General features: G+C 35.2%; 2 protein-coding genes across 2 annotated transcripts; one reads left to right on the top strand and one right to left on the bottom strand.

Moving 5' to 3' along the window:
* Positions 1 to 1,494: 1,494 nt before the first annotated feature.
* LOC104887867 (uncharacterized) lies at positions 1,495 to 5,603 on the top strand. The gene is made up of 8 exons (XM_010672631.4): positions 1,495 to 1,917; positions 2,567 to 2,697; positions 3,045 to 3,122; positions 3,239 to 3,283; positions 3,386 to 3,430; positions 3,515 to 3,566; positions 4,846 to 4,942; positions 5,048 to 5,603. Exons 1-8 carry the CDS (start codon positions 1,557 to 1,559, stop codon positions 5,211 to 5,213), a joined length of 975 nt encoding a protein of 324 aa, XP_010670933.1. The 5' UTR covers positions 1,495 to 1,556; the 3' UTR covers positions 5,214 to 5,603.
* A 976-nt stretch (positions 5,604 to 6,579) lies between these two features.
* Positions 6,580 to 13,362, bottom strand: LOC104887866 (hypothetical protein). The gene is made up of 7 exons (XM_010672630.4): positions 12,635 to 13,362; positions 10,256 to 10,453; positions 9,665 to 9,937; positions 9,141 to 9,243; positions 8,531 to 8,649; positions 8,249 to 8,428; positions 6,580 to 7,369 (listed from the first exon to the last, which is right to left on the bottom strand). Exons 1-7 carry the CDS (start codon positions 12,941 to 12,943, stop codon positions 6,605 to 6,607), a joined length of 1,947 nt encoding a protein of 648 aa, XP_010670932.1. The 5' UTR covers positions 12,944 to 13,362; the 3' UTR covers positions 6,580 to 6,604.
* Positions 13,363 to 15,524: the final 2,162 nt, after the last annotated feature.

Here is a 15,524-nt window from a genome sequence, read left to right as displayed (position 1 = left end):
TACACACTATTGCTTTTTCTATTTTTGGTAACATATCACATCTACTTTATCCTTTTCATTTCCACCTATGTCATTCACTTTTTAATATTTTAACCCACTCTTTTGTTTCTCTCTCACACTTTTCAGCTTTTCTCCACTTTTTCATTTTCTCTCTCATACTTTTGCACTTTCTCTTTAATTCTCGCCCAAAATAAAGTGAGTAAATTAAAATGAAACGAAGGAAATATTTAATGGTGCCATGTTATGTTATTGCCATCCTATCAGATTGATGACCCATATGATAAAATTGTTTTAATTGCCTTCAGTCTTCGATGACACATAATAAGATGCTCCTAGTCCTGGCTTCGAAAAGGATTTGTCACAACCAAAACTTCAAAGTTCAAACCCCAAACATGTTACATGTGACCTTTGGTTTGGAAATTAGAATTCATCCATCACCCATAACCTAATACAATTGCACAATCACACAACAATCCTGAATATCATGCATATACCAATTGTTAAAAAAAAAAAAAACATTGGTAAGCAGAATGATATACTTCGTATATTTTTTATGGTAATATTTCCTATTTATGAAAGTTCAATATTAATCGGCGACGTTTTGGAAAATTGGCAAGAACAATTTCAATTAATATGATTGTCCTTCAATTAAAAGTCTCAACTGGCCAAAGTATATTTTATGTGAGTGGACGAGTGGTCATGTAAAATGTACTCTAAAGTTTCGCATGCTATGAGATAATCGATAGTTGAGACCTTTCTATAGAAAGATAGCATAGTAAGACGTACTTATTATATTTTCTTTTATGTTTAGCTAAAAGTTCTCTCTATTATCAATCGTATATCACATAAGTCCGTCTATTTATTTTTCTTTTCACATTATCTCTTCATTTGTAGGGTTTTTTTTTGGTCAAATCGTACCTAATGAAACACAAGTTTTTAGAGAAAGACCTAATAAATTTTTTGTCTAAAAAGACCTAATAAGATACTTGTGGTTGTTAATAACAACCATTTTATGAATTTCAGGCCAAAATACCAAATTGCGGCATTGACCGCAGTTGAACTTAGAGCAGTGACACGTACGACCAAAAGAAAGAATTGAAAGAGTCAATTAGAGTTAAAAAAAAGTCAATGTTAAACTTTCTGACAAAAAACCCTAATTTGTACGCCAAATTTTCAATGTTGCAATAGAAAAAGACTAATGCCTAGATGATGCACAAACTTGTATGTAGAGTATGGTGTGCACATGTACATGACAACAAGCCAAATGAACATATGTACATGACTAACAAGCCAAAATGAAAATATATATCTCTTTCTATTGGTACATATTTATTGGTATTAATCTTTATATTCATAATCTAGTTCTTTATGTTCAATTGTTCATCGTGTGTCTGGTTCTTACTCTAGGAACGTGCGTATGTACTAATTTCGCAAAAAAGACATAATAAGGTATTAGAAAGGAATAATGGTAAAGTATGGTATGGAAGTATGAATTAGTAAATCGTGAGTCATTCCCTAAACAAGAAGAGTGACAATTCGGTCGTTCGGAGGAAATTATGATGTGCACGAATCTGTGTCCAACACCACTATCATGGTCCTCCTCATCCCTCACTCTAAACAACTCAAAATCTCACTTACTTTCTCAAAACCCTCAAATCCCTTCAAAATCCATCATTAGCAGTAACAACAACAACAACATTAATACTAGTATTATAACTAATAAATACACCCATTTTGTTGTTAATACTAACTTTAATCGATTTCAGACAAGCATGGCAGATTCATGGGACAAAAACGAATCAACAATCTCCATTAATGAATTCAACCCTTTTGAGCTTAATGATATGTCAGATTTCTCCTTGGTTGCTTCTCCTCGTGGATCAATTTCCATTTGCGGATTTGGGTCTCTTCTTTCTGGTGAAATTTCATTTCTATTATTCTCCAAAGTTTGTTTCTTTTTTTTTTGGAAGGGGGTTGAGATTTATTTACATGTTAGTCAAATGGAGCTCATTTATTGATCTGATAGTAACAGAGTTTTAGTAATTTAGAAGCTAAATGATGTTCTTTTTTTTGGTGTGAAAGGGCGACTCAGCGCAGTAATACCACCCTCACAAGACTTTACCAACGTCACAAGTTAATTGTGGGCATGTGCTTGAAACATAAGTTTAGTATATATGATTTGTTGATTGTTGTCCATATATGACTTGTTAATGGTGCTTTGTGATTTGTGCTTATCATTTTATTGATTTTAAAGGTGCACCCAAGTGTATGGTGCTCATCCTGCACCTTGTTCTTTGATTTTAAACTGTACATTCTTTCTATTCTAAGTTATTTTCATTATGACTTATGTTATGTTTAGACTAGTGCATGTATTTCACTTTAATTTCAGGGTAACTCATACCCAATGCAAAAATCTGTTTTGATTTTAGAGCAAAGTTTATATAGAATGTTGGTATAGCGTGAAGATAGTGATTCTCATTGATATTTCGGTTTTCTTGGAACCTTAGAGTGCTGACCAACAGTGGTAGTCCTGGTAGCTTATTAACTTTATATTGATTTTGAGCAGAGCGGAGTGCGAGGAGTACATTTCCAGAATTGTGCAACTTTAGGGTGGCACGATTGAGAGGTTTTAGGAGGGTTTTTGCTCATGTGGCTCCTATCTTCTTCGAACGCGGCATTGCCAAGCCTGAGACCAAGGTTTTTATTTCTTTCTAAACTATTCATTTCATTGATCTTCAATATCATTTTTAGAAACTTCCTTTCATTTTGTATGGTCTTAGTTCAATTTGTCATAGTTTTTTCTGTTTATGAGATATCTGCATCTATAATTTGCTCCTTCCAAGTACTCTATTCAGATGATAGATTACAGGTATTGATAAGGTAATCAATGCTAGTTTAAGTCCAACTCATCTCCACGGTCGAAAAATGAGCCTTCTTTCTTGTTGCCTTGCCTTTCTTCTCAATAAGTTTATGTGCAGCTTTATGTTTTAATTACTCCTATCTTTTTGCACAATATGCTAACGGATATGCTGTAAACTTATCAGGAAATCTCAAGTTTAAGTGTAGAACCTTATGAGGGAGAGGAACTTATAGTCACTCTGTTCGAAATTCAAAAATCAGAGGTACAAAGGATAAGTTATTTGGAATTTATGTTTGTCTCTTGTGTATACTTTTCTTTTCCATTCCCAAAAAATAATCAATGGCAATCACTAGTATTCTGTCCATATGATGAGTTCAGGTGCCTTCCTTTATGGAGAGGGAGCTTGAGTTCCGATTTCTAGCTGTAAGTCGAGAACCTATGTCTTGATTTTTCTTTCTTACTAGTGGTAATTCAGTACCCAATGCCTTGTACTTTTCATAAAACAATACCATTCTCATTTTGCAGGTTCTGCCAGAAACCTTAGAAGGGAAGGCATTTAAGAATGCAGCGGTGTGTGAAACTTTGAATGAACTTTTGTATGATCTTCAGAGTTCAGGCTGTGCATCAATCTGACGCAATTCTCTTATATTTAAGGTTCTTTGTACCCGCTACAGTGATGAGGAATTTTTCAATGTAAGATGTCAAGGTACGTTTCTTCATTACTCCCTCCGTTATCCATTGTTCTGGTGAGTTACTGTTGATACATAAAACTATGGTATATATATCAGAAGAACTGAAAATGGTGGAATTGTCTTGGTGAATAGGGAGGAGAGATACAGATTAGATTAGGGAAAGGAGCTAGTGAGTTCATTTGCACGGAGCATTGGAGGGTAAAAGAGAGAATAAAGTTCACCAAAACTGGAACAAGTGACAGTGAGTAGGATTCAAGAAACAAAAGTGAAAGTGAGGCTTTCTGGCTTCTTCACTTCACCTGATTCTTTTTGTTTTTTGAAGTCCAAGGGGCCTATGTTACTCCGACATCTTCATTTACCTCAAAAATCGGGTGTCGTGACACTTCACTTTACTTGGATACTTGGTTTTAAACTAAAAACTTGTCTTTTTTCTACAAAATAGCCGAGTCGGACACCTGGACACCCATATTCGAGTAGACACTCAATCCGTGTCTGAGCAACATAGCAAGGGACACTAAGTTTCGTTCATAAAATTATAAAGAGACGTCTATACTAGATAATGAATAACAAAACCAAACCAAGATCCAATATACCTATGACAATTCGGTGCATTCTTGAATTGTTGTCTCAATACAACTTTCCACGAGTGGGTCCGTCGTTTCATCATTAATTTAACAAGAAATTTCTTGTCTTGATTCAGCAAGCTGCACACGAATAATTAATATCCATTGCAGATTCGCATAACACACCCTCTAAATAGCCAGAGATTTTAGTACTCCAACCAAAGCATCAGCCACTCGAATTTTTGATATTACTTTTTATTTCTCATCAAACGAATGGCATCTTCTTCTGGGAATGGTAGCTATTCTTAGCATGATATTGGGAATCTCATTGCTATTACTCAAACAAGCAACTCACCAGAAGATGGAACAAAAGAAACTCTCATAAAGAGAAAAACATAACAAAGTACCAGATACTTAAAAGTAAACAAGAAATTGGGGCTTAGCATCACCAAAATTGTTCTAAATGAAGAATAAGATTAGGGTTTATATAGAAAAGGGGAGGGAGTGAAGTGAGAAGGGAGGAGGGAGGTGAAAGGGTTCATGGGAGACGTGTCAGTCCTTTCTAGTTGGTAGCTTTATTTGACAATTCAATTGAATTCACCTGAAATTTATTGAAGAATTTTTTTTTTTGTTTAGAAATTAATCATACCGATTTAAACCGAATTTTATTCATTAGAACTGATTTTTATTAATCATTCGAACTTTATTACTGCCGGTCTCTCAAGTGCAGGTAGTAAAGAAGTATTCCATCAACATTATGGAAGATATAACATTGATAAGATTTGGAGGGATGACGTATTCCCTTGTCGAACTTATCTGCGACATTGGTAAGGTTTTAGGAACTCCTGCTTTCTGGCATCATGATAGTTGGCTTTGCATAGTTAAAATCATCATATATATCTGCATTTTGTAACCTGAAGACTACTATGCAGTGTTTTAGCTGCAAAGAATCTTGGAGATGCAGCCCACAACAACTTCTTAGATCATACATACCTCGCTGATCGTCATACAACTATTCGTCAGTATCTGGCAACAACAGGTGCAGGTATAATGGAAGAGGAGCCTCCGGAGTCCTTAAAGATGCGTTATGGTGGTTAAGTTGATCACGACTATGCAGCCTGATTGCACTCTTTTTCAGGACCATCTTGAGTTCCGTAACTCAATGCTGAACAGCAATAATATTTATGAAAAGTTGATGTATATAGGCTGAACAATATGTCATCAAACCAAATTAGATTGAACTACATGTACAAAAAAATATTAAGCATGGATAATGCTTATAAAATCAAATTGAAGGATGCCAAAGTAGGGAGTCCGACATCTTAAGCACCTAGAGCATAAAAAGGGAGCTTGGGTAAGTGAAATTCACACTTCAGCATCACTATGAACTTCTTCTATTAATATTTCATAGTATTCTGGTGTTTTAGAGTGCGAGATTCCAACTATAACACCTATAGTATCTTTTATGAGAGTTGAGTTTTTTCTGCATTCTCTTACATCAGTCTACTTATTTGATGACCAATCGTTTACTCTATCTACTTCAATTTTTCTTAACTTCTGTAAAGAGAAGTTAACATCAACTTTAGGGTGAGTTTATCCCTCAGACCCAAACCCAACCTTCAGACTGTGCCACATCAGCTTTCCACTAATTTTTACCTACTTTTTATTCTTCAGACTCACTCCAGACTCATTCCAATTTTACACTTTATCCCTCAGACTCACTCCAAACTCTCTATCAAAAGTTGAATATATTATTTTATATAACATTTATACAGTTATTTGCATTCAAGGAAGACAAAAAAAAAAAAGAAAAATAAACTTGTGGGGCCCATAACCAAGTCTGAGATTGAGTTTGGGAAACCAAAACTCAATCCTAGACTCAGCTTTACAATTCATGAGATTATCGGCAGTCTGGAGGCAAACTCACCAAAGTCTGCGGTGAGACTATGGGCTCCAGACTACCGATATTGTCACTACGCTTTACTTCTTATGTTTCTTAATACTTGCATCATTTTCATACAGTCAAGTGTGATCTTATTTGATTCGTCTTTTTTATAATTTTTATTTATATATAATTAAAGATACTCAGAAACAAAATGGTGCAAGTATTAAAAAACAGTGGAAGTATTATCCAAGTGACTCATAAGTCGTTTTCAACGACTGAGCAAGGGAACAAAGTTCTGAGATCAATCACCTAAGTAACTCTTTTAAGTCATTTTTAGTCCATTGTCTGTCATTAATATGGTGACAGCCTTCAGCAGAGTTCAGCTGATGCTTAAGGAGATTTGAGTCACTACAAGATTACGCCAACGGCTGCATCAAAAGATTGGTTGTGTTTTGATTTGGTTCAAAAGCAAATCAGTAGATTTTTGGTCATATTTCTTCGACGTAGACTTGACAATACATCTTGAAAGGTGCACTAGACGCAAAGAAGAAGCTTAACCCAGAAAGGAGATTTACAACATGCGTATAAATTATATGATATAAACTTAATTATCTTTCGTGTCGCATGGGAGCGATTCATCTTTTTCAAGTTCATTAATAAGCTGCTCCATCATTTTCTTATACATGGGCATATAATGATCATTGATCATCATTTTAGTCAATCTAATCTTACTATACAAATTTCTAGGCGTCTCGTAAATACCCACACGTTCCTCGGCAGCATTATCATCATCTAAACTAGCATCACCGGAACAACGAACACATACCATATGCATTATACGTCCTGGTGGGTAAAACTGATGGTTCTCCTGAGCGTTGGAAGAGGAAATCCGTTGCTTTTTCTCCACAGCATCAGCCAACACATGTGCCTCTTCAGTGATCTCTTGAGCTGCAACAATTTCTTCGTCTTGCACTTGAGCCTCAGCTTCCTCCTGTTTTTTAAGCTCCTTCTCCAGCTGGTACCACAGCTCACCTTCAGTCACAACCTCCATTGTTGATGTGGTTATATCTTTATCTACAGCTAGGAGTTGCTCTTCCTCCTCCTCTGTGTCATTATCATGTCCCAAACCTTCACTTAAAAAGTTGTACTCGCCATCATGTATCTCAGTGTCTGTAGAAGCTGTTTCAGTCACAAGAACTTCTGATGTACTCATGGTAGTAATTAATGAGGCTTCAGCCAGATCCTCCTCTTTAGGATTTATTGTTTGAGCCACATTCCGGCGACGTGCTCCCATGCATGACCACGAGGACAGGGCTGGACGGGTACGAACAACTGCTTGCGCAACATCTTGGGCACGCCTCATCACAACCTATATATAAATAATGATGAATGAAATAAGCCAAAGATAAGTTCATTTTTTTTGAAATTGAATTCAACCACTCAGTAGTCAGTAATTTGGTAAACCATCAGTCAACCACCTATATCCTGAATTTTGCACTTTAGCACCCACGTTTTGCTAAATATTTGCACATCACCATCATTACCCCCCCAAGCCTCTTAAGAAGCTCCCACAGTCCTAACTCTTATTCTAAGTGATCCGGGGTCAAGTGTACACAGCCATACCCTTGCGGTTACAGAGAGACATTTTTTTATTGGTCTTTATGATGCACATTGGCTTTTTGTTACTTTACAATGAGATAAGTATTGAGTCATTTTAATTTTGTCTATCAACATCAAAAGGTGAAAGAACACTCTCGTCTCCGTAGCAAATATTTGCAACTACCAAAACCACAATATCCAGATGCTAGGAAAATTGAAATACAAAGTCAAGTTTGCAACTCTATGCAGCTGATCTGCACATGCGAGAAAGGACGAGGTTGCATTTGACAGCCAACAAATTCTTGAGGGTTTGACATTACCTAACTCAGTATAAAGAGCTACAAACTTAAGCAGCCATGACAGAAAAGTAATTTGTCAATTGTCAGATAACCATTTTGATGTCCTTGTACATGAAGTCCAACCCTACGTCTTAAAATGCTACCCAGTGAAATAATGTGTCGTCGGATTTGTCGTGATTTACACATAAAGAATGTTGTTAATTCAGGTTAAGGCCTACATATGAATTAAGATATCAAATAAAAACTGATTTCATTTATTTTTGTCCCAATTCCCCGATAGTTACATATTTTTCTCATCAAGGACAACCTAAATTCTTCATAATTCAATCGCTATCTAATCCCATGTATACCTGAGTGCCACTGGAGACAGGACGCAAAAGAGCACCAGCACCAGCAACCCTGGCCTTTGCAGTTGTGGCAATAGACGGTATGCGGGATCCTATGGCTGTGGCAGAGCGGTAGACGACATTCAAGACTCTTGTTCTCTCAACTTGATCACGCAGATCATTTAACCAAGATGATGCTGTGACCTGCTCAAAAATTACAAGTACGTGGCATGTTGGTTAGGTTATTCACTTGAGACAAATAATTAAGTACTGAGACGAGCATAGAGAGTTTACACTTTACCGCACCTCCGTACGAAGATCATCAACAGATGCAGCTGAAAATGTAGGAACTAGATCAGCACCATTGATGACAGCAGAAATGAAGTGCCTGCCTGATTCTGCCAATTCCCACGTCATACAAGCAGCTGCACAATTGGAACCCTCCTGTCAAACAACTACATAAATATTGCAATATACTCCTTATGTCCCTAAATGCTATTCCACATTTCTATTTCAAACCATCCCAAATGTATTGTGCACTTCCTATACAAAGTAATAAACATTTGAGCTTTCCCAATCCACCCTTTGAAAATACCATCAACAAGAACTTTGCAAAATTCAGAGGGTAGAGGACAGACACCGCTTTTAACTCAATTTGCTTAATATGTGGTCTATAATTTGAGAAAAGGGACAAGTATAGAAGTGGATAGAGACAAAACTGTATTTTCCAAAAATCTTAATTTTTAACCATGTATGCTTTGATACAAGCAGAAACAAGCACGCACTCAACATTAAGGAAAATCTGAAACAAAAGTAACTCTAATTGAAACAATGTATGCCACTTAAACCAGGTTTAGTAAAGAATTACAAAAATTCGCTACTTTAGCGACTAGGAAAGAGAAGTTCAGATATGTACCTGGGGCAAATGCTACACAAGTACTCGAGGAAAATTCCTTTTGCTCTCGCAAAATATACGTCAACAAAGCAGCAGTTCCACCGCCAAGAGAATGACCAACAATCTGGAACACAAAAGGGAGACACTTAATCCAGTAAAAAATTCATCACGATACAATGTAAAGTATAGGCAACTGTTGTAAAATTTCGATTTCCCATTATGGCGGAAACCATACCCACAAGAAGCAAAATATAACAGTTTTCTCATAACATTGTAACCAGTAAACTGGTACACACTACCCGTTCAGGTTAGCACAAATGAATAAGCGCACAGATTGTAATTTACTCAACAGGTAGAACATATAGACCAACTACTTTATTATTTATGGGGGAAAGAATTATAGAAAACCCCACCCTCAAGGACAGCAGCTGGTAGGGATCAAACCCTTGACCTCAAGATCACAAGATGAAGGCCCTACCAACTACACCAAGTACTACTTGGTAAAAACATACAAATACTCAAATAGACCCAAGTGTATTTTTTACCTTAATATTATAATCAGGATGATCTCTCAAAGCTTTGATGAGGTAAGGAGTGCTAAGCTTAGCTATCCAACGTGCTGCAGCTACCATCCCGCAATGAGCATATCCAAGAATTAAATTGCTTATCCCACCATCATGTAACACAGAATGATGAAAAGGCACCACAGCACCAGTTGCTGCTGTTAGTGTATCTTTGATACTATGAGTACCCCGAATCAACAAAAGGAAGCATTTTGTGCCATGATCATTTATAATAGTGAAAGCAGGCTTTAGAAGCTGCAAATTTGTGACCAACAAGCACAAACTTTATTAGAATAATAGAGAAGGAAAAGAAAAACAAATGCCAAGTAGATTTAAAGAGTATCACCTATAAGCCAACTTAAATTCAGCAGTCAGGCAGATTACAACAGTATCACAACAACCAACGATAGACTTTGTCTTACTATTAGTCTAGATGGCCATTTTTCACACACTAAAAGAACGAACAAAGATGTTTTACCAAGAGAAAGTGTGACGATAAACCGTGCTATTGATGCTGGGAAAAAGAACAATTCATACGATACTCATAGAGAGGAGCAAAAAACATTTACTCACACCAGCTTTGGGCTTCTGAAGAAGAACATCAGCTTCCGAGTATCCAGCAGACTCCAAAAATACAGGAAATGGCTTCTTGGAGAAAAGTATGCCAAGAGTCAGCAACCTCGAAAAATATTTTAGCTCAGCCACAATTTGAGGACCTCTGAGCTGTACACAATCACCTCCAGCATACACACTTGCGACATGTACATCTCCCTGCAGATTCACCACTTTCAGAGTCAAACCAACTCAAACACTAGCAGAAAGAAAACCAAGAGACAACCACAATCATACATAGAACTCTAAGATAAACACCTTATTAATTTCTAAAAATTTAAGACCCAACTGCTAGATCTCAGTCTCTCTTTGGTGAGTGGTACAGTGTTCTCACTGTCCTATAGTGAACAATGCTAGTCAAAGATGTTCTTTTAGAGGATATCAAATTGGTAACTTTATACTTCCTCTGTTCTTTAATACTTGCAACATTTCCCATTCAGGAAGTTCTCTATTACTTGCAATATTGACATTTTTTAGCAATATATTCTCTCTCTTTCTCTCCTAGCACATAACTGTTCTTTATCTCTCTCAATCTCTCTCTCTCTCCTTGGTCATTGTGCACATTTCGACGTTGCAAGTATTAGATAACAGAGGAAGAACTTCATCTTTGAAAAGTCTGAATAAGCTTGGAAATTTGGGCATTCTATTGATTAGGTGCATCAACAGCTTTGAGACTTGAGAAAATTAAAAATTTAGATCTTACATCATTTCTCTAGGAAATTACACATGTTAGGGAGTCATAGAAAACCTCACAGAAAACATGAAGTATAAACCTACAATAATATGTTCACCAATAGACTGACAGCCTCATTTAATAAATGTCCAGGTGGAATGCGTTCTTTGTTTTGTCCTTTCCATTTCATCGATTTTGATTTTGTCCGGATCCTCCTTTTCTTCCAAAAAGGGAAGGAGAAGGATCTTCTTCTGTGTATCCCTGTTCTGCCTTTTTATTCTCCTTCGTTTCTGGGTTAAACTAAGATATCAAAGTCACTAAGTAACGAGATAGAAAAATTTATCTCCATAGGCTAGGGTAGCCTGCTTTGATCTCTACCTCAGATTTTTTGTGATACAGCATATAAGAGACAAGAACAAAAGCAAGCTCCTAAAACCCAAAATTATCAGATCTTCCTATATGCATTTTCCCTATAGAGCTTGCGTGAAATTCTCCAGATCCTCTTGTCATTGAGATACGCTTTTTTTCTTACATATACATTTGCATAGACCATTCGAAGATGAATGTTAGCATGTCTACTGATTCTAGGCAAGGGTATAAGTTCTAAATCCCCCTTTTATGTAAACAGCTGTCACATGTAGTTTCTAAAAAATTAAGAATCCCAATGAAGGTCAAGCTCGACTTTCAATCCATTCCTTCGCTTCTGTTTCAACACCCCAAAAATTTCCTCACATTATCCCTTCATCCACCCTCGTTTTCCTTAAACTCCTTTTCACAAGCCACGTGGCAATTGCTTCCAATGAGTGCCTATACACACCACATTCACCATCATACGTGCAATTCAGTGGCTTTATTGAATTTCAAACAATTTGAAGGTAGAATTTGAAGATAAACAAATGCAGTGTAACTGATACATGAATTAATTAACTAGGAAAGAACGCCATCCCATCTCTATATTTGATCACCAACTTCAAACTGAAACTACACATGTGAATTCAAATCCAAATCTTGCAGATATCATAATTACAACACCTAGGGGGGAAAAATCATTTCCTTACCCCTAGGCCCTAAGTTACGACTTGGAGACTAAATTCTATTGATCCAACTAGAAGATCAGCTATACAATAGTATTGAGCACCTTCCATTAATAATCAGCTCATTAGTCTGTTATGGCAGTAATTGAGATCATTGTTGAACTACCATCTGGTAGTTAAAGTAAGTGTTAGAAGATAATTCTTAGCCGCTTATACAGAGTCTACAGCAAGGATATAAAGAACATGCAAACCATAACATCAAAAAACTAAAGATTATTTGCCTCAACAAATCCCCTCCCTACTTCTATTTCTTCTCAAGTAAAATCAACTTCAATTCCATAAATCATAGCTGTTGTTCGAGCAACAACATTATTGCAAAAGAAATCGCTCGACGATTTCTAGTTTTCGATAATTCCGCTTAAAATCCAAATTTTCTTACATATCAATTATCAACCAGCACAAATCAATCTAAAAGAACTAATTAAACTCATCAATAACTCACCAATTCCCTGAACAAAAATCAACAATAATTCCAAGCTTGCATGTACATAATCACCGAATTAAAACTAGATTAATGCTAAAACAATAAACAGATTCAACTAAAAACACGAAAAATCCCTAAAATTGACAAACCTGACGACGTATAAGATAGTTGATCCCAAAAGCTAAGTCTCCAAGAGGCCATTTCCCCAAAGTTTCAGAATACGTAAACCTTATAGTTTCCGACAAAGTACTCATCGTTTCAAACCAAGTCGCCGGAGCTTTCTCAGGTCGTCGCGAAACTTTCCGCCTAATCGATCGACCTGATTTCGATTCTCCGCCATTACTACTACTCCGATCATCTCCATGTTCTTCCGATTTCGCCGATGACAATCTCCGATTCAGAAGCACATACAACACCAAAACAGCTCCGGCAGCCGTCGCCATTGCCGCCGTCGCCATTTCCAATCAAAATCACAAAACCTCAATTGCTTCGTTTTCTAACTTCTACAGATTTCGCAAAACACAATTCATTAAAATTTCAAGAATTTCGAGGAGAGAGAAAATTCTAGGGTTTATCGATTGAAGAAGAGGAGAGAGAAAAAAAAGAGGAGTTGAAGTGTGAAGTTAGGGGAAAAGGGAGAAGATTACGACAGCGTAAAGCGATTAACGGAGTTAATCACCTGACGGTTAAGTTTTCCGTTAATGTGGAATTACTGTAATACCCTCGTGTTGAAGAGATAAATTTGAGATGATGTATGAAAAAAAGGATGGGTATAAAGGTAATTTTGAGAGCAAGATTTGAGCAGAGGAAGCAATGGAGTTATGGAGGTGGGGGGGACAAAGGAGAGAGAATGAGAAGATAACGACAAATGGAATTTATTGTTTTATTTTATTTTGTTGTTTGGTCTGAATTTGTTCGAGTATAAAATAAGAAATTGAAAGTTAGGGTTATTCTTTTGATTTATTTATTGTATTGTTGAATTTATAATTGATCAAGAAGATTTAGAACTTATTAGGAGGAGTGTAATGATTTTCTTGTTTTGGGAACAATGATTATCGTATTATTGTTGTGTCATGTAAAGAAGTTTTTTCCTCTAAAAATGGAACAAGAAGAGAATTTTGTTAGTTAAAAAAAAAAAAAAAAAATAGTAAGTATGGTACATTAAAGGATATCTTTTGACTCATTATTTATTACTCCCTCCGTTTTACAATATAAGGCACGCGCAATGTTTCAGGTTGAACTTTGACGGTTAAATACTTTCAATTTATGTTGATAGAAAATTTTAAAAAATAATATTAATATAGTATTTTTCGAGATGAATGCAATGGTATAATTTTTATTTATCGTATTTGAGAGGTATTTGTGGTCAAAGCAAATTTTCGTAAAGCGTGAATGTCTTATATTTTAAAACACATGGAGTATAATTATCCAAATAAATAACATACAATATAACAAAAATGAGAGTTTCAAATAAGCAAAATTAATTCCGGGTGTAGCATGCACATGTACACCGGGTGTGTGATGAATGAACTCAAAAACTGATACGAATAAACCCAATCACAAAGTTTAATGGAGAAAGTAAATCTTCTATAATTTTCATCATAAATTTATAATAAACTAATGTAAGATAGGGTGATTGTATGAGAAAAAAATTTGTTACTATATTAGAGCTAGAATTATAAATTAATGTAATTTTAAATTGTAAAAGGTGACTGCATGAAGAAGATAAAATGATCAGTATATTACGGAAAGAAAATTGTATCTAACAAAATAAAATAAAAAAATATTTAATTTATCTTATTTATTAATACTTATTAATGACATATAAATATAATTCTACCAAAAAAAAAAAAATACGTAGCACAAGCTTCAAAAACTAGTATTTTTACAAGTATTGATAAAAGACCTTTTTTTAGTAAACCCATTTAATATGGGCCTCCATCATATTCTTCTCTTTGTTAGGTTGAAATACTCCTACATTACTCAAGCTATAATATCTTTGACTCGATCTAGGCCCATGTTTTTTTTAGAGAATCTCTGATGTATCCAGACATTCTAGACAAAGGGAAGGCGATAAATCATGATCCTTAAGCTTCATGGAGCCTGCTGCTTGTAGTTGCATACTTGAATCAATGCTTAATTACCATATCTACACAAATATACTAAAAGACGTACGAAAAAAAAGCCTATATTAAATACAAGGTATCGAACAGATGACCTTTGAAATGAAAAATAAAATCTTAATCATCTATACACTATTACTTTGTTGTCTAAATGTTTCAAATAAAATATGATGAAGTCTTGTAATAATTATAAATAACTAAAAAGACTTAAAAAAGTATATACATCTCTAACACTCTTATTACGCAACTTACAAGAGAATATTAATGTCATATTCTCTTACTATAATTCTTTTTAAGGTATTGTTTTCAAACTCAAAACTTTCAATTTTTTTTACTTATCATGTCGTGACGTGAATTTTTCAATTTCTTAATGGACAAAAAAATATAAAAAATATGAAAAAAAGCAAAATAAATTATGAAATTTAAAATAATACTCCCTCCGTCCCAAAATATAGTTCCCATTTCTATTTTGCGAGTCAAAATTTAAAAACCTTGACCAAATATTCTTATTAATGTATAAAAAAAACATATTCATGAGGGGTCTTGTTAGATTCGTCTCAATGTGTAAATTCGTAATATCAACTTTTTATATTTTTTACTAATAAGACCTAGAAGATATCGTAGGTCAAAGATATGTCTTGGAGACCGTGCAAAATGAAATAGGAACTATATTTTGGGACAGATGGAGTAACATTTTTGTTTATCGTAATTGACCCGAAGCATCGTCCGGACAAAAAAAATAGTTTCTCTTGCAAAAGTGTTATTTCTGTTATATCATTACAAATCAAATGACATACATCGTTTGTACAACCCCTTAATTTAAAAAAAAAAAATAAGAATAAAGTATGATGAAGTTCCTTGCAATTAAAGGGGAAATTGGGAACAGTCTTTGTATGGGGTGAGACTCGATCCTAAG

This window comes from Beta vulgaris, chromosome 3 (assembly GCF_026745355.1).
Source record: "Beta vulgaris subsp. vulgaris cultivar EL10 chromosome 3, EL10.2, whole genome shotgun sequence".
In the NCBI taxonomy this organism is placed as follows: domain Eukaryota; kingdom Viridiplantae; phylum Streptophyta; class Magnoliopsida; order Caryophyllales; family Amaranthaceae; genus Beta; species Beta vulgaris.
Note: the sequence above shows the minus strand (reverse complement) of the source record. Positions and strands in the feature narration are given on the sequence as shown.

Excerpts from the sequence above, each read along its gene's own strand:
- LOC104887867 (XM_010672631.4), top strand. The coding sequence starts at position 1,557 with ATGATGTGCACGAATCTGTGTCCAACACCACTATCATGGTCCTCCTCA. Across the intron at positions 2,698-3,044 it reads TTGCCAAGCCTGAGACCAAG|GAAATCTCAAGTTTAAGTGT; the intron begins GTTTTTATTTCT and ends TAAACTTATCAG. Across the intron at positions 3,123-3,238 it reads TCGAAATTCAAAAATCAGAG|GTGCCTTCCTTTATGGAGAG; the intron begins GTACAAAGGATA and ends TGATGAGTTCAG.
- LOC104887866 (XM_010672630.4), bottom strand. The coding sequence starts at position 12,943 with ATGGCGACGGCGGCAATGGCGACGGCTGCCGGAGCTGTTTTGGTGTTG. Across the intron at positions 10,454-12,634 it reads ACTATCTTATACGTCGTCAG|GGAGATGTACATGTCGCAAG; the intron begins GTTTGTCAATTT and ends GTGAATCTGCAG. Across the intron at positions 8,429-8,530 it reads TTGATGATCTTCGTACGGAG|GTCACAGCATCATCTTGGTT; the intron begins GTGCGGTAAAGT and ends ATTTTTGAGCAG.